This window comes from Chiloscyllium plagiosum, unplaced genomic scaffold (assembly GCF_037043375.1).
Source record: "Chiloscyllium plagiosum isolate Xiang-an unplaced genomic scaffold, Cpla_swu_hap1 HiC_scaffold_3, whole genome shotgun sequence".
Taxonomy (NCBI): Eukaryota; Metazoa; Chordata; class Chondrichthyes; order Orectolobiformes; family Hemiscylliidae; genus Chiloscyllium; species Chiloscyllium plagiosum.
Genome location: NW_028270141.1, coordinates 15,310,501 through 15,329,160, shown reverse-complemented (window position 1 = coordinate 15,329,160; position 18,660 = coordinate 15,310,501). Strand labels below are relative to the sequence as shown.

The 18,660-nt window shown below is 39.8% G+C and overlaps 1 protein-coding gene across 5 annotated transcripts in view; it reads right to left on the bottom strand.

The window, feature by feature from the left end:
- Positions 1 to 243: 243 nt before the first annotated feature.
- Positions 244 to 18,660, bottom strand: part of nbas (NBAS subunit of NRZ tethering complex) — a 264,693-nt gene continuing 246,276 nt past the window's right edge. For all 5 annotated transcript variants that reach the window (XM_087977595.1, XM_087977597.1, XM_043677491.2 and 2 more), the window contains one exon: positions 244 to 871. In XM_087977595.1, the coding sequence (XP_087833721.1) occupies positions 596 to 871 (276 nt within the window). In that variant the 3' untranslated portion in view covers positions 244 to 595. The remainder of the gene's footprint in view (positions 872 to 18,660) is intronic.

Below are 18,660 nucleotides of genomic sequence, written 5' to 3'. Positions count from 1 at the left end.
CTGGCTAAGCACAAACCTGATGATCTATGAAGGCAAGTCTAAGAATTAAAAATGTAAACACCATTAAAAGTAACAAGCTCAGTGTTCACACAAAGAAAAGCTCAACTTGCTGCTCAGGTGCAGTGTCTATGGTTACAAATAAGAAAATTTTTATGCCATTATAAAATACATACAGTAACATCTTTGAATGTAAGGAAGGCTGCTAGCCTGAAGATGATATAAAATTGAGGAAACATGAAGTAATTCCAAATTTAAAACTGCAAGTTTATTTGAAAAATCTGATACACTATTTCACAGTGAAATTTCTAGGAGTGCACCGAAGTAAACTACTGTGGTGCAACCCTTTTTACATCATCCTTATTAAACTATCTTTATAAACTGAAAAAAGGTTTCAAATTTTAATTTTCAGTAATAGGTTTTAAATTGTTTACAGAACCACATTGATATTACAGCCCTATAGCTAGAAACACAAACATTTCCAGGTAGCAAATGCAGTAATGTTAAACTTCATTGCAGTATCTGATTGAAGGTGAGTAAGTCAGAAAGTCCATGCTTTGTCCTTTACCTGAAACTTTGCTATCGAGGCAAAATCCTTTCATAACCACCTCTTTGTTACACTTAATGCAGCACTAAATGTACTTAATGATGGATGTGTTGCCCTATGATACATCAGTAAAGACCCTCCCTCTGCAGTGCAGCCTGCTTCATTCAATTGTTCTGCTATCTCTTCAACAGTGTACTGTCCTTCCTCATGATTGGCCAAAAGATGTTTCAGAAGGTAAGGGTAGAAAACAGTAGAGACGCAGTCCACCACTAATTTATTGTTCAACAGCAAGGAAAGCAGCTCTGTATCACAATTTGAAGCATCAATCTAAAGAAAGAAAATATGATGAGTATGCATTTCTGGATAGACTATTGAAAAATCGACATTTTATTAGTTACCAAAGGGTTTAAATTACAACCTACACATTATGTACTGAGATCACAGAATAAATATATAAACACATCAAATCATAGCTCTTTCCATTTCACTAACTTTAAAGTACACTTTGATATAATATCTTAAGAATGGAGCATAATTATAGCAAATTTCACAATACTAATCTGACAAAATGAATCCTGTACGAAAGGTGCAGATGTGTATGTTTTTGTGGGGTTTTGGGGGGCTTGGGGGTTAGAAGGTGGGCTGGCTTGTAGCGAAACAAAAAAGGCTTGATAAAAGACATAAGCTTTTAGAATAACTCTAAATCGGACAAAGGAAGTTTTAAGGAAGAAATTACAGATGAATTCACAATAAGCCACTGTTGAAAGAATGGACAGATCTAGATAGATGGGAAAGAGTTATAATGCCAGGAAAGTTTACAGGGGCATTGAAGACGAGTAAGTCAGAAAGTCCATGCTTTGTCCTTTACCTGAAACTTTGCTATCGAGGCAAAATCCTTTACAGTTTACAGGGGCAAAATCGTTAAGACAGAGGAGGGTGGGAATTTTTAAACAGGAGTAATAAATGAGTATGATTTAGTATGAGATAGGATAGAGCCTGAAGGGTTACAAAGTGTTTGCAAGAAGTTTATAAAGGATTACATGGAATAATATCTTCAGGTTTGACTATTTCTAAGGTATGGATGGAGTTTTCAGTGATTGGCGACAGGTGACAAGTTAATAATTTTAGTGACATGAGATTGGAAAGGGAGCTGGGAAAACTGAGAAATACAGTTTTGAATAGTGTTCTGAAATGTGTTTCTATTAGGTCTTTAATAGTTCACCTGAAACACAGAAACAGACAGACATGTAATCAAAAGGACAATCCTTGCAACAGTGCAGGGTACACTTAGATTTCTATTTGAATAGCAACATTTGAACTTATGCACAAATTCCAATAGAAAAACTGATCCAGAGGTGGGAATATTACCAACTGAGTGAAGCTGTCATCGGCAACTTCTCTAATGTTAGTGGTTAAATTATTGTGACTTCTATTTTTGTTTATACATTACATGGTAATTTTAATTTATACTGGGTAAATAGAAATAAAAACCTAGATGAATATATAAGCAGCTTAACTATTAATGATTACTGAACTTATGTTCTTATACACATTATCTTGATCTTTTTGTCATCAGTGCAAGAGATAACAGCTTCAGACTAACATGCACTGATAAATTTGATCATACACCAGGGATTTAAAGCAGGTTTGAACACTCATGAATATTCAGAGGACTTTTTTGCTCACTAGTTAGTTTTAAATAAATGCTTACATAATTTTTAAAAAGGACTTGTAATAACCAATGCATATTCACTCCATTACACAGAACCTCCAAATTAAGTAGTGCAGTCAAATGGTGCTTTATATTAAAAAGGTTAGTTTGTTTTGAATCAGATGTCTTGCATTTGCCAGAATAAAATTTAATCATTTCCACCTTGGATACTTTTGGATCTGGGTGGTAGGATAAAACAAAGATTGACTCTCTTGAACATTCTCTCCCTCCCATGTCAAATTTGTAGCCTGTTCCCTGCTATCCACAACTTCCTGTTCTTAACCCCTACAGCAATAATCGATATGGGCTTCCTCAACCCATCGGTATAGGGCATTTGAAACAAATGTGGCAATTGTGACAGCATGGAATGAGTTGGGTATGAGACAGGGTGAAGTGGCAGAGAGATAATAAGCACATTGTTGTTTTACTCAACAGACTTACATTGTGACCAATTAAATCAATTTGGAATTTCTTTAGAGTAAGATTATCAATTAGTGAGTCTCAGTAACTGAATGTCCAGGTTGCTAAACTTTAGTAATTTTTTTGGTTTTAAAAAAGTTTTAGTTCACTACAATAGCTTATAAAACCTTTTGGAATGATTAATGTAAAAAGCAAAGTAATAAAAGAAGTAACAATAATATTACAACAATACAAGTACAACATTTTTATTCATATTTGTTTTCACTGGGAATCAAATGCCAGTGCTAGGATTACCTGCAAACATTAACATTTTTTTAGAAATCTATCACTTTTGTACAACACATATTTCATTTGATATTTTAATGTTTGGAATGTCATTCGGCAGCGCAATGAAAAGCTGAAATTGCTTTTTCTTAATGTTATTGTGCTTGAAGCAACTCTTGATTTAATATATCTCTGCTGACTTTGGGGAATTTTACATTGTCATAGAATGCTTGTGGAATGATTTCCAATGTTGTAGATTTATTCCATGGTAACAAAGGAAAGAAGTACTTGCATTTATAAACCAGTTTTTATGACGCAGGGTGTCTGCGTTAGCAACAATTAAACATTTTTAAAGTGCAGGGATCATGGCAGTGCAAGCAAACGTAAAAGCCAAAAACACAGAATCCTGGAAAAACTCAGCCGGTCTGGCAGCAATTGTAGAAGGAAAAACAGAGTTAGTATTTCAGTCCAGTGTCCTTTGTCAAAGGGTTACATTGTGACCAACTAACTCAAAACTTGGAGTTACTTTAGATTAAAAATGAAAATGAGTCTCAATAACTTCATCACTGGATTGAAAATATTAGCTCTACTTTTCTCTATTTTGACGATACCAGACCTACATACAAGCCAGTTTGTACGCAGTCAAGTTCCACATAGAAATGACTAAATTTTCTGATTTGGTAATGTTGCTCAAGAAATAAATATCAGTTAAGACATTACAAGAACTCACTTCCACTTACAACAACAGCAGCATCTTGCATACCCACTTGAGATGGCAGAAAAGGGCACAATTTATTGCCTTAACTGAAAGACCTTTGGAAATGTAATATTTCACTGGTGTCAGTCTAGAATACATGATAAAGTTCTGAAGAGTGGCTCAATCTCATAACTTTCTGATTCAGAGTTAAGAACATTACCACAGCCACAAAGAAAGAAAGAAAGAAAGAAAGAATAAGTGAAGACCAAAACTTTCATGAAATATCCAAAACACCTGCAGCCATGTAAGACGATATTAAGGCTAGAGACCAAATATGTGGTCAAGAAGGTTGGTACTAAGGAGATTTAAAGAGAGGAAGCGGGTAATAAAGTAGAGATGGTTAGGGAGGGAATTCCAGAACTTAGAGCTCAGACAGATAAAGTTACAGCTACCAGTAATGAAGCATTTAAATCTGCACCAGTACAGGATGTTAGGGAGTGGGGGCAGGATTTCAGGGAAAGGACATGGGGCTTTTGAAAACAAGGAGGAGGGTTTTAAAACTGAGGAGTTGACACGTCAGAAATGAATATAGGTCGAAGGAATCATTAATAAGACTTGCCAGGACTTAGGAGAGAGGTTGTAAAAAGATTGGATAAGCCTTTCCTGATGAAGGGCTTTTGCCCGAAACGTCGATTTTGCCTGTCTTCGGATGCTGCCTGAATTGCTGTGCTCTTCCAGCACCACTGATCCAGAATGAAGTTTATGGAAGGCAACAGACCCACAAAGAGAACACTGGAATTAGCTGCTGCGAAGTCTGGGGGAGGCCATCAGTAGCTTGAAAGCTGAGGGAGGGATGTAAAAAAAAAGCTGGCCTTGTCAGCACCATTCACATTCCTTGACAGAATTTTTAAAAAATGACAGAGGTTCACCCTTGATGATGGACAGTGGCTATGTGGTACAGCTCATGTCTGGCCCAATCAGAATGTAACAATTAATTGACTCAGCCTCACAGACTGACCAGAGAGAAGAGAGAGAGTCAAAAGCAAAATACTGGAAATCTTAAACAAACATAGGAGCTTTTGGAAACTCTGAGCAGGTCAGACAGCATCTGTGGAGAGAAAGAACTCATGTTTCAGGTTGATGAACATTCATCAGAACCCTCAGAGAGAGGAGGAGTGTATCATTTGGCCTCAGAATTGTGGTGGGATTGAAGACCAACTTCCAAAGTCCTAATGTTTAGCTGGAGGACATTTTGCTTTGGATGTTGAAGCAGCAGCAAATAATAGACAATAGATGTGTTGAAATAAAGGTGGTGGCAAAGCTGGGGGTTATCAGCACACGTGTTGTATCTTGCATGCTTTCAGATACTTCAGATGGGGTGGCATGATGGCGCAGTGGTTAGCACTGCTGCCTCACTGCGCCATGGACCCAGGTTCGATTCCACCCTTGGGTGGCTGTCTGTGTAGACTTTGCATTTTCTTCCCATGTCTGCGTGGGTTTCCCTCCACAGTCCAAAGATGAGCAGGTTAGGTGGATTGGGCCATTCTAAATTGCCCATAGTGTCCTGGATGTGCAGGATAGGTGGGTGGATCTGGATGGCACACTCTTTGGAGGATTGGTATAGATTCGATTGGCCATATGGCCTGTTTCCACACTGTAGGGTTTCTATGATTCTACATTGTTGTTAAGAGACAGGGCTTAGGTGAGAAGTAGGAGGGAGCTGAAGATAGATCCTTGAAGAAATGCCTGAAATAGCAGTGCATGACTAGAAAGTAAGCCATCCCAGATGACAATGGGATCAGGCAGGATCAGTCATATTTCAGCTGGATGTCAGAGTGGTGGCATTTCAGGATGATGTGTGCTCAAACACCTGAAAGGTTGCAAACAGATTGAGAATTACCAGGAGAAATACTTGGACCACCATCTTAATCACATAGGTTGTGTCAAATTAATGAGGAAGTCCAAAGACTTGAAATTAAAATGTGTAGACTGAATTATATAATCGTCTGGTGACAAGTAACAGGCAATCTTAAATAATGGAACATGTGGTAGCTAATAAAATAATGGAAATTCTGCCATTATAGAGTGAGAGAGACTAATAAATGATATCCAGAAAAAAAATCTAGTGGGTCTGTACAATGAATAATGCATGTTGCAGAAAATCTCAAGACAGACGTAAGACAGATAAAGTTTACAGATGTTATGTAGTGTGGATGCGGATATAAAACAGATCAATATACCATGAATTTGCTTAAAGCATGATGGTTTCATGACTCACAAAAAAATGCTCATCCATACCGATTTAAGCATTTAAGTTAAGGCAAATACGATGAATGATTTCAACTTGCTAAGTGGGGCAACAATAAAACAGAAGCAGCTTTAAAATTATTGTGTTTAACACTGTGTTCTCACCCTAATAATTCCACAGGCAATTTTGCCTGGGTTAATACAGGTAAAATGTCTCTCAAAGCTACTTGTATAAACACATACAATGACAATGATGAGGACACGGACCTTTCAATCACATCTCAAACTGTACTATAGCTCTTCCCCCACAAGCAAGGCAACATTCTGGGAAGCTGGGCTCATGGATGAAATAACCCAAGTCTACATTTACATCAGTAAATGTTTTTGATAGCTGACAAAAGGTGACATATAATTTAGATGAATTTTGAACAATATCATGCACCCATAGATTATTGACAGATAAGAAGCAAGTTGCTTATGCAGCACAACGACTGAATTCCTTGCTAATATGATTGAAGTGCAACTAAATAACCGTGGCTGATAGTAAGGAGCTGTTCTGCAAATCTGTTGGCGTTTTTGTTAGCCTAGATCAGCATTCTTGTAAATGAAAACCAAAAAGAACTGCAGATGCTGGAGATCAGAAAGAAAAACAGAAATTGCTGGAAAAGTTCAGCAGGCCTGGCCTACATCTTGGGTCCTATAGCAAATGCCTGCAGAGAAGTGGATGTGTTGATTGCAACCTTCTATAATTTCCTAGATTGTAGAACAGTTTCAGTGGATTAGACAATCATGAATGTAATATCTTTGTTCAAGGAAGGAGGGAGGCAGAAAACAGGTCTACTTCCTAATGTCTGTGTTGGAATCCATTACGAAGGAATCAGTAGCAGATGGTTTAGAACAAAAATCATAATCAAGCACAGTCAGCATGGTTTTATAAAAAGAAATTGGATTTGACAAAGTTGTTTGAGCTCTGTGAGAATGTAACAAGCAGGTTGAATAAAGAGAAGCCAGCAGATGTAGAGGATTTGGATTTCTAAAAGGCATTTGTCAGATAAAATGTTAATGCACAAAATAAGAACTCATGGTGTTGAGAGTCATATTAGCATTGACAGAATTGATGAACTAACACAAAACAGAAATGTGGAATAAGACTGTAGGATGTAGGTGCAGATTTCAGCCATTCAGCCCATCAAGTCCGCCGCACCATTTGATGTGATGATGAGTTTCTCAACCAATCTCCTGCTTTCTCACTGTAACCTTTGATCCCCTTCTCAAACAGGAACCTATTCCTGTCTTAAATACACTCAATGACTTGGGTTCCCCAGCCTTTTCCAGCAATCAATTCCCCATATGCCCCATTCTCAGGCTAACAAAATCCCTCCTCATCTCAGTTCTGAAGGGTGGTCCCTTTGTTTTGAGGCTGTGCCCTGGGGTCACAGTCTCTCATTTTAGTGGAAACAAGTTTTCCATATCTACTCTATCCAGGCCTCTCAGTATTCTGTAAATTTCAAATGAGAACCATTGCCCCCTACACACCACCACCACCTCCTCCCCCTCTCAATGTTTCTTAACTTCAACAAAGATAGACCTAGAGTTCTCAACTGCTCCTCACATGATAAGCTCTTCATCCCTGGTATCATTCTTGTAAACTTTCCCTGGATCCCCTCTAACACCAGCACATTATTCCTTAGATATGGGGCCCAAAACTGCTTACAATATTCCAAATATTGGGAAAGGCGTATTAGTATTATCACTAGATGTGATAATACCTCGTGGTACTAACACTAGATTATTAATCCAGAGACCCAGGTAATGTTCTGGGGACCCAGGTTTGAATCCCATCATTGCAGATGGTGGAATCTGAATTCAACAAAAATCTGGAATTAAGAACTTAATGATGATTGTGAATCAATTTTCAATTGCTGGAAAAAACTCTGGTTCACTAATGTCCTTAAAGGAAGGAAAGAGCCATACCCACCCAGTCTGACCTACATGTGACCCAGACCCACAGCAATGTGGTTGGCTGCTTACTGCCCTCTGGGTAATTAGGGATAGGCAATATATGCTGCTCGAGACAGTGATGTCTCAAACCATGAATGAATTAAAAAAAAAGCACGTGCTCTGTATTTTAGCCCACTTGAAATTAATGTTAACATTGCATTTGCTTTCCTAGCTGCCAACGGAACCTTCTTGTTAACCTTAAGAGAATCCTGAACTAGACCATAATGCCATACATGTCCTAACCTAGTCCCATTTGCTCTAATTTGGCCCATATACCTCTAAACCTTTCCTATTCTATCTACCTGTGATGCAACTTTCAAAGTACTATATATCTGAATCTCTAAGTCTCTGTTCGACAACGCTCCCCAGAGCTCTACTGTGGAAGACCTGCCCCTGTTGATCTTACCAAAGCGATTTTCCATCTGTGGAGCTTTCAGCTTTCCCAGCACCTTCTCTTTAATGATGGCCACTCCACTCACCTCTGCCCACTGATCTTGCTGAAATTCTGGTATACTGCTGGTGTCTTCCATTGTGAAGACCAGTGTAAAGTTCCTACTCAGGCCCTCCGCCATTTTTGTGTTCCTCATTACAACTTCTCCAGCCTCATTTTCCAGTGGTCCAATCTTTCTCTTACCTTTAATATATTTGAAAAAAACTCTTGCAAATTTCTTTTATTTTACTAGCTAGCTTACTCTCATATTTCACCTTCTCCCCTTGTTATTGCTTGTTTAATTATCCTCTGCTGGAGTTTAAAGGCTTGCCAATCCTCTAGCTTCCCATTATTCTTCACTATACTGAATGTTTTTCCTTTGTTTTTATGCTGTCCCTGATTTCTACTGTCAGCCAGGGTTGACTCATCCTCCCCTGAGTATCTTTATTTTCTCTTTCATTGAATTTCTGCTATGTCTCCTGAATTACCCCTAGAAACTCCTACAAAAAGTTAGAAGACAGTGGAATAATTAGAAAGGCAAACAAAATATTATTCTATTTTATAAGGAGGATGGAGTGTAACAATAGATTTTTTTCAACTGTAAAGGTTGTTAATAAGATCACATCCAGAGTACAGTTTTAATCTCTTACCTAAGGAAAGATACACTTGGAGTGGAGACAGTCCATTATCTTTTATTTCCATAAAGTGGTTTTCTTTAGAAAAGGCTGAGCAAATTGAGCCTATAATTATTGGAATTTAGAGGTGATCTTATTGAAACATAAGATTTGTATTGCCTTGACTGAAGGTAGATGTTGAGATATCTTGAGCCTGGCATGATACTATCAGAATAAGAGTAAAAATGGGGATGAGGAGAAATTTGTTCTCAGTTGTTGTTAATCTTTGAATTTGGTTACATTTGACAGCAGTGAAAGTTGTGTTGATGTCTCTTCCAAATCCCCGATTTCTACCATCTTGAAGGACAAAGCCAGCAAAGTAAATGCAAGGGAACATCACTATCTGCAAGCTCCCTTCCAGGCCATGTACAATTGGTGGAGGGACTGAGTGGTCAGTGCAACTCGATGGGACGTAGTTGGGTCAGTGAGGTTGAAGTGAGAAGGGGGCTTTCAGAAATCAGGAGGACTAGTTGAGAGGGCATCAATGGCGAGCCAGTTTATTAATTATCCAGACACTTGAGCAGATTTTAATCCACCACCATTTCCTGTGCGATTATCAAGCTTAAGTAAGTCACAATCCTCCCACATTTTGGTCTAAACTCAGGGTTGGGTAGTTTTTTGGAGGCTTGCAGACGCCAGATAATTGCACCGAGGAAATTTCAATTTCGTAGGCAATTCCATGCGGTCAGCTGTGTCAAGACTGCTTCATTATCCCAACAACAACTCAAACCTATGCTCTTGCAATGAATTTCTGGGCTATTACTTTGATATTCACCCAAAGACGGAAAACCTTTGTCACCAGGTAAACAGGTGCTGAATGGAGAAAGGAAAATTTCGTTCAGAGTTGGAAGACTTCACAATTTGAAGCAATTTGAAATTGATTGTGCATTCGTGTTCAAGAAACAACCAGGTGAACAGACCCATTGACTGATTTGAAATGATACCACTGTTTCTTCCCATTCCTGGGTCAAAGCCCTGGGACTCCCTTTTGAAAAAGCACTGCGGGTGTACCTACAGTGCAGGACTGTAGTGTTTGAAGAACATTATCACCCCCAGATGGGGAATACATGCTGGCCCAGCTATCAAGATGAATTTAAAGGAAAAACATATTTAATGTGAGTTTGGACAGATTCTGTCTGACAAGTGGGCCAAGGGATTCAGAAGGTAGGTATAAAGGTGCAGTTAAAGGCACAATTAGATCAACCATGACCTTATCGAATGGTTAAGCATGTTCAAGGGGGGGGCAAAAAACCCCACAACTGCTCCTAGTTCCAACATTCTGAGCAAACACTGATTACTGTTCTTCATAGGGAAAATATTAAATGTTGACAAACCGAAATACACCATTTTGAGATTCACTTTCATTGAAATTTGTCAAAAAGAGAAAAAAGGTCTAAAATATTTACTGAGAGCTGATAACCCTTTCCTTTTGGTTCAAAGCTTTAACTGATAAAATTTGTATGTTACTATCATATATGCACTGGCTAAGGAATATTGGCTGCAAGTGCTAAAAGCATGAGAATGCATGGTGAACTCCTTCTGGGAGGAATCCCTTTGGGACAGAAATGATTTTTTTGAGGGCTCTCTCTGATATTAGAGTCATAACCCACTTTCTCTTTGAGAGCTGAATTTTGATTATGTTTGGCATTTCACAGATGAATCTGCTATCAGGTCTTTCAGGATGGGGGTGTGGGGGATGTCGACCAAGTTAAGGATACACACACTCATACAGAGATTCGGTTTGAAAATTCTTTTGGAATTGGGTACAGCAGTCTTTGAGTGGAAGGAATTTTAGTATTCATTTACTCTCCTAATCAAAAGTAGCCTACTGCCAACAGAATGCCATTATGCCTTTCTGTGCAATCAAGACGGTGAACTAATTTTGATAATCATTATCTGAACAGCACACATACTGATTCTGGACCGACAATTTAGTGTTGTGTTGAAGAAATGTGTCATCTATTGGATTTGACAATGGACTGTTTGTTCAGGTGGGCTTGAAAATTCCTACAGCACTCTTTAAAGAGGAGCGGGGGAGCTCTCCTTCAGTCTTGGCTAACAATTAACCTTAAACCTTTACTGTGCAAACAGATTAATTAATTTTTTAATCTCACAAATATTTTCAGAATCTTGCTAAAACCAAATCTACAGGTCATAGAGATGTACAGCATGGAAACAGACCCTTCGGTCCAACCTGTCCATGCCGACCAGATATCCCAATCCAATCTAGTCCCACCTTCCAGCATCCGGTCCATATCCCTCCAAACCCTTCCTATTCATATACCCATCCAAATGCCTCTTAAATGTTGCAATTGTACCAGCCTCCACCACATCCTCTGGCAGCTCATTCCATACACGTACCACCCTCGGCGAGGAAAAGTTGCTCCTTAGGTCTCTTTTATATCTTTCCCCTCTCACCCTAAACCTATGCCCTCTAGTTCTGGACTCCCCAACCCCAGGGAAAAGACTTTGTCTATTTATCCTATCCATGCCCCTCATAATTTTGTAAACCTCTATTAGGTCACCCCGCAGTCTCTGACGCTCCAGGGAAAACAGCTCCAGCCTGTTCAGCCCCTCCCTGTAGCTCAAATCCTCCAACCCTGGCAACATCCTTGTAAATCTTTTCTGAACCCTTTCAAGTTTCACAACATCTTTCTGATAGGAAGGAGACCAGAATTGCATGCAATATTCCAACAGTGGCCTAACCAATGTCCTGTACAGCCGCAACATGACTTCCCAACTCCTGTACTCAATACTCTGACCAATAAAGGAAAGCATACCAAACGCCTTCTTCACTATCCTATCTACCTGCGACTCCACTTTCAAGGAGCTATGAACCTGCACTCCAAGATCTCTCTGTTCAGCAACACTCCATGGGACCTTACCATTAAGTGTATAAGTCCTGCTAAGATTTGCTTTCCCAAAATGCAGCACCTTGCATTTATCTGAATTAAACTCCATCTGCCACTTCTCAGCCCATTGGCCCATCTGGTTCAGATCCTGTTGTAATTGGAGGTAACCCTCTTCGCTGTCCACTACACCTCCAATAACACGTGTTTCGTTAATGCAAATTTGCTGTAATGCGATTGATGAATTGGGGGACACTGTTTCTAAAATGTGAACTTTTAAAACATGTGTTGGCTGTGATGCGATTACATCGCCAACATAAAAGCACTGTTTCTAAAATGCGATTTTTCATCAACACGAGATTGCACAAGAACACAGCCTATGCATTATCAAAGAACTACCTGTATGCTGACTGCTCAGAATATAAATTGACCCAGGGTACAATCCCAACCCCCATCTTTCAAACAAGACATGCTATACTCACAATAGTAGTCTCAATTTTATTCTCCCCAAAAATACATATTTTACTTAACAATCTTAGAACTGGGTACCAGGGACCAAGCAGATAGTGTGTTGCAAAGATGCATTAAGACACATGCATACAAAGCATAGTGAAAAGCTTGATGTTAGCAAAAAGAAGCATTAGGAGGAGGAGGGGGAACCTGCCCTGTGGATGATGTCAATGACCATGAGGAAATGGAGCCAGCTACAGGACTGAAAAGCACAAATATGAATGTGTCCTCAAAAATAGTCAAACGCTTACATCATCACCAGAAATACACTGTGCATGGATGCACGAAATGTAGCAAAATGCAAGCTGGGATCCAACAAGGATTCCAGAACATTGTATTTTCCTATCAGGATTACGATGGGACAAAATAAAACTTCTGCCCCAGAGGGGATCAATTCAGAAATGCTCGCAACCAGCAGCAGAGTGGATCAGTGTGGAAACTGCATCTGCTTAAGGTGCAGTAGGTTGCTGTATTTTGTGGTCTAAATGCCTGGCAGCCACTTTGAAAGCTTCTGAAAGAATGCACGAATGTAAGGGAGGTGAGGATTTATAATCAAGCAATATGGTTGGGGGTTTAGTGCTGGATGCAGCTGCATTGGGTTGAGGGAACTATCAATGTCACGGAAAGAGGTGGGGTGTCCGGTTGCTGGGGGATTGTGTGGGATGTGGTAGTTGGGTCAGCAAGTTCGAGGTGAGCAGGGGGCTGTCAGAAGTCAGGCAGTCTAGTTGGGGAGGGTATCAGTGGTCAGGATTCAGAATAATAGCTATCCAGGCTAGAACAGATTTTAACCAACTAACATTTCCCATACAATTATCAATCTTAAATAAGTCACAATGCGCCAATGTTTTGGACTAAACTCAGAATTGGGTGCATTTTTGGAGGGTTTCAGATGCCAGGTAATTGCATCAATTGAATGGAGGAATTCAAGTTTAGTTTGTAATTGGAAGACTTGAAAGAATATGTTCCTGAGAAGCAGTTTGAAATTGATTGTGTATTCATATTCAGGAAGCAACCAAGTACACAGATCCATTTAATAGTCCTTTCAGTGCCATTAACATGCTGTTCAGTATGTAATCAGAAAGATTTGTAAAGCAAGGATCAGTGCATACAATTCAATCAACAAGCCAATTCAGATTTTAAATGGATAGCAGATTTGGTATCATCAATTTCCTGCCCCCCTTTAAATTATTTTCTGTCACACAATGAAGCTTTGCTTCATTCTGTACCATCAATTCAAGATGTGAATTCTTCCACATCTCTCTGTCTGAAACATGATTCTGCATAATTATAAAAGAGACTTGTGACTGCAAGAGAACATGCCAAGTATAACATATTTAAAGTAGATGTGTGATTGATCTTTGGATTCTAAAGATATTGCACTATCAAGCGACATTGTCAACATAAATTGAATGGAAAGTACCACCTAATGTTATGTGACAGCCTAAATGTCTCTCCTACAAACTTCCAGGTAATCATTCGTCAAAGAAATAACTGATTTCGACATCCCAGGAAGCATAAATAGAGACCACGAGGAGATAAATTCAGGAGCTACAATTGCATTCCTTTTGAAAGGTGTGAAGCATATTTACTAAAAATTCTGGTGGAGTAAAAGTTGCAAAGATGACAAAACGACCAAAGTGAAAAGATACAAGTGGCACTGGCACTTTGGGTGAATAAGATGCCAGCGTGATGAAGAAATCAGATTGGGCAAATTACATGCCAACTGAAATTTGAAATGGAACCCAAGCAAAAGTGGCAAATCATGAACCAAATAGCCAGAACAAACACCCATTCTTAGGTAATTTTAGAATGTTCAAAATTTATTAAGGCACACAAATTAAATGTTAGTGCAAATGGTACAAGTGTAATAAAATTACTGTGTCAACCTGCCAAGCAAGTTTTCAATGAGAGTCCTATCTCCACTCTAATCGCTTGAGCAACCATCTTAAACCTCAAACCTAAATGTTTGATTTTGATTTTTGTCCTCTATAATGAAGTCTTCAGCAACCTCAAACTACATTGTAGCCCTTTGGATCTGAAACTGTCTTTGATACTTCACTCCTTGGAAATTCTAACCTCCAACTATTCAGGCACTGATCAAGAGCATTTTACTGTCATCTCTCTGCTGATGAACTACTCCCCACTCTCAATCCACAGAGCAGACTTTCAGCATCAAACCTTTCCATCACCAAATGATGAGATTTTCTATCCCTCTTTTGAGCATGTTGTGATTGCACCATATCCAACAGACTATCAACAAACTAAGGAATCTGGCTTTCGTGAGGTCCACCATCCACCCAAACTTTTCCAAAAATCAGTGAATCCTTAGCGCTCTTAAGTTATTGTTTGCTACCAATCCTCCATATCCCTAATCCCAACATCCTGAAAACATGGGCAACAACTCCTCCTCCTCCTGAAATCACACTTGAGCAAATCTAAATCACACATTGAGATTTTTAGCCATGCCCTACAACCATTCACATCTCAAACCCCACACAAAAACCTGTTGAAGATCTTTTCCATCTGATAAGCCTCCATGCTCCCAACAGATTTCTTGAGCAAAATATTGCTTCTCAGAACAAGGTTGTAAAAAATCATACGGGGAATGGATAAGGTCTTTTCCCCAGAGTAGGTGAGTCCAAAATTAAAGGGCATTGGTTATGGTGAAAAGGAAAAGATTTAAAGGGGCAACTTTTTCACACAGAGGGTGGTGGGGTACAGGTGGGGACATTTAAGAGACATTTGGAGAGGTAAATGGATAGGAAAGGTTTAGAGGTGTATGAGCCAAGTGCAAGCAAATGGGATGAGATCAGTTTAGGAAACCTGGTCAGTATAGATGAGTTGGGTCGAAGGATCTGTTTCTGTGCTGTATGACTCTATGACTCATGGTAGATGCAGTTCGAAAAGCAGTAGATGTTATTTATTTTAATTCCTCATTCTGGCTGATCCTGCTCAGTCTTACTTTGCACATTGAGTAGTTTTCCCAGGCATGAGGCCCAGTACACTTAACAGCACCTCCTGCAGTACTCCTCGCATCCATTCCTCATTCGTTCACTTACTTCCTCCTCTCCTTTTCCCAGTTTGTTCTACTCTAACCTTTCACTCTCCTTCAAACTAATCTTTTCCTCTTTGTTCTCCTTCCCCTCTTCCTTCAGGCAACAGTGTACCACGAAGTTTGGGAACATATTGCTGACTGAATTTCAATTGTCCTTCTTCAGCGGTCTTTTGCTATGGCTCCACACCACCAGTTCAGTTCATTTTTCTGCAGCAGTGCTATGCCAGATGATCTTTATGACGACCGACTCACTTCTGTTTCCCTAAACTCCCCTTCTCCAGCTCACCTCCCGTCCTATTATTCCAGCCTCTAATCATTCAGTTAAGAAAAATGGAAGAATTCTTGACTATAAAAAAGATAAAAAGATCATCTATCAGTTAACTTTTGTCTTGTATATTATCCAACAACGTGTAAGAGGAGAGCATTCCTGCTCGCAAACTCTGAAGAACTTGCAATTGTAGCTTGGGAAGGAGGATAAACAATTTCTGATTTGCAAAGTCAATGCTACAATGTTTTAAAGTTTTATTCCTGGTAAACAGTAATTTTGTGTAGAAAGTGCATATTTGTGTATCGTTTGGTATTCTTTTCTGCTTAATGTACTTTAATACCAATGCAGTTGTTGAGGAGAATACTGAGATACAGGCTACTAGACTAGGTGTGATTGAGGTTCACAAGGAAGAGATATTAGAAATCCTGCAGAGTGTGAAAATAGAAGTCCCCTTGGCCGGATGGGATTTATCCTAGGATCCTCTGGGAAGCCAGGGAGGAGATTGCCGAGCCTTTGATATTGATCTTTAAATCGTCATTGTCTACAGGAATGTGCCAGAAGACTGGAGGATACAAATGTGGTTCCCCTGTTCAAGAAGGGGAGTAGAGACAACCCTGGTAATTATAGACCAGTGAGCCTTACTTCGGTTGTTGGTAAAGTGTTGAAAAAGGTTATAAGAGATAGGATTTAAAGTCATCTAGAGAATAATAATTTGATTAGGGATAGTCAGCATGGTTTTGGAAGGGTAGGTCGTACATCACAAACCTTATTGAGTTCTTTGAGAAGGTGACCAAACAGGTGGATGAGAGTAAACCGGTTGATGTGGTGTATATGGATTTCAACAAAGCGTTCGCTAAGGTTCCCCACAGTAGGCTATTGTACAAAATGAGGAGGAATGGGATTGTGGGAGATATAGCAGTTTGGATCAGTAATTGGTTTGCTGAAAGAAGACAGAGGGTGGTGGTTGATGGGAAATGTTCATCCTGCAGTCCAGTTACCAGTGGTGTACCGCAAGGGTTGGTGTTGGGTCCACTGCTGTTCGTCATTTTTATAAATGACCTGGATTAGGGTGTAGAAGGGTGGGTTAGTAAATTCGCAGATGGCAGAGTTGTGGATGGTGACAAAGGGTGTTGTAGGTTAGAGAGAGACACAGATAAGCTGCAGAGCTGGGCTGAGAGGTGGCAATTGGAGTTTAATGTGGACAAGTGTGAGGTGATTCACTTGGTTGGAGTAACCGGAATGCAAAGTACTGGGCTAATGGTAAAATTCTTGGTAGTGTCGATGAGCAGGGAGATCTCGGTGTCCAGGTACACAGATCCTTGAAAGTTGCCACCCAGGTTGACAGAGTTGTTAAGAAGGCATACAGTGTTTTAGCTTTTATTAATAGAGGGATCGAGTTCCGGAACCATGAGGTTATGCTATAGCTGTACAAAACTCTGGTGCAGCCGCACTTGGAGTATTGTGTACAGTTCTGGTCACTACATTATAAGGAAGATGTGGAAGCTTTGGAAAGGGTGCAGAGGAGATTTACTAGGATGTTGCCTGGTATGGAGGGAAGAGCTGAAAATGTGTTGCTGGAAAAGCGCAGCAGGTCAGGCAGCATCCAAGGAACAGGAGAATCGACGTTTCGGGCATAAGCCCTTCCTGAAGAAGGGCTTATGCCCGAAACTTCGATTCTCCTGTTCCTTGGATGCTGCCTGACCTGCTGCACTTTTCCAGCAACACATTTTCAGCTCTGATCTCCAGCATCTGCAGCCCTCACTTTCTCCTCCGGTATGGAGGGAAGATCTTACGAGGAAAGGCTGACCGAGTTGAGGCTCTTCTCGTTAGAGAGAAGAAGGTTGAGAGGTGACTTAATAGAGACATAAGATAATCAGAGGGTTAGATAAGGTGGACAGGGAGAGCTGTTTTCCAAGTATGTTGACGGCGAGCACTAGGGGGCATAGCTTTAAATTGAGGGGTGATAGGACAGATAGGACAGATGTCAGAGGTAGTTTCTTTACTCAGAGAGTAGTAAGGATATGGAATGCTTTGCCTGCAATGGTAGTAGATTCGCCGACTTTAAGTGCATTACTGGACAAACAAATGGACGCATAGTGTAGGTTAGAAGGGCTTCAGATTGGTATGACTGGTCGGCGCAACACCGAGGGCCGAAGGGCCTGTACTGCGCTGTAATGTTATTTGTTCTTAAATGCACACACTGCATGCAAATGTTTTTCTCCACTCTCTGGAAAAGTCTGGTCAAAGTCAAAGTGTCAGCAAGATAGAAACAGATGGTATTCTGTGCAAGGTTGGAAAGCTGTGGAGATCCAAGAAGTAGTTTGGCAAATTCCATCAACAAAAAAATCATCCAGAACAACAAATTGTGAAGCATAACTGCCTGAAGCTAGTGTCTCTCACCATGCACATGCACATCCTAATCACCAATGTGAAAGAATAATAATTCCTACTTGGCAGTAGGATGCCTCTATTTACTTCCATTGTCACAAACTTGATCTTGGGAGTTTACATTTATTCAAGGCCATCAACATTAGTGTAACAACAGCCATAATTTATTAAGTGGAATATACTGTATTTTGGAGCTATTTCAGATTAAAGAAATAACACAATTATGCATTAGTAAGCAATTGAACAGTAGTTATTTTATGCACAAACTCCTAGGCTTGTTTTGGGAAGTAAATTAGTATAAAGTGTGTCATATAAATCCTGCCTTTGTGGAATTACTCCCATGTTACAAATACTACTTAGGAGCAGCCAGTTCTTGTGGGCTTTGATTCTCCATATCAACTGCAATCTTAATGCCAAGTGCTCACTGTGCATCCACATTATTTTATTTCCTTTACTCAACATGAACTGGAGGAACAACACCTCATTTTGGGCACTTTACATCCTTTAGGACTCAGTACTGCGTTCCAAAGTCAGAGTATGACTTTTGTTCTTACATCTACCACCTCAAAGCTTTGATTATTGGCTGTACTTCCACAGCAGAC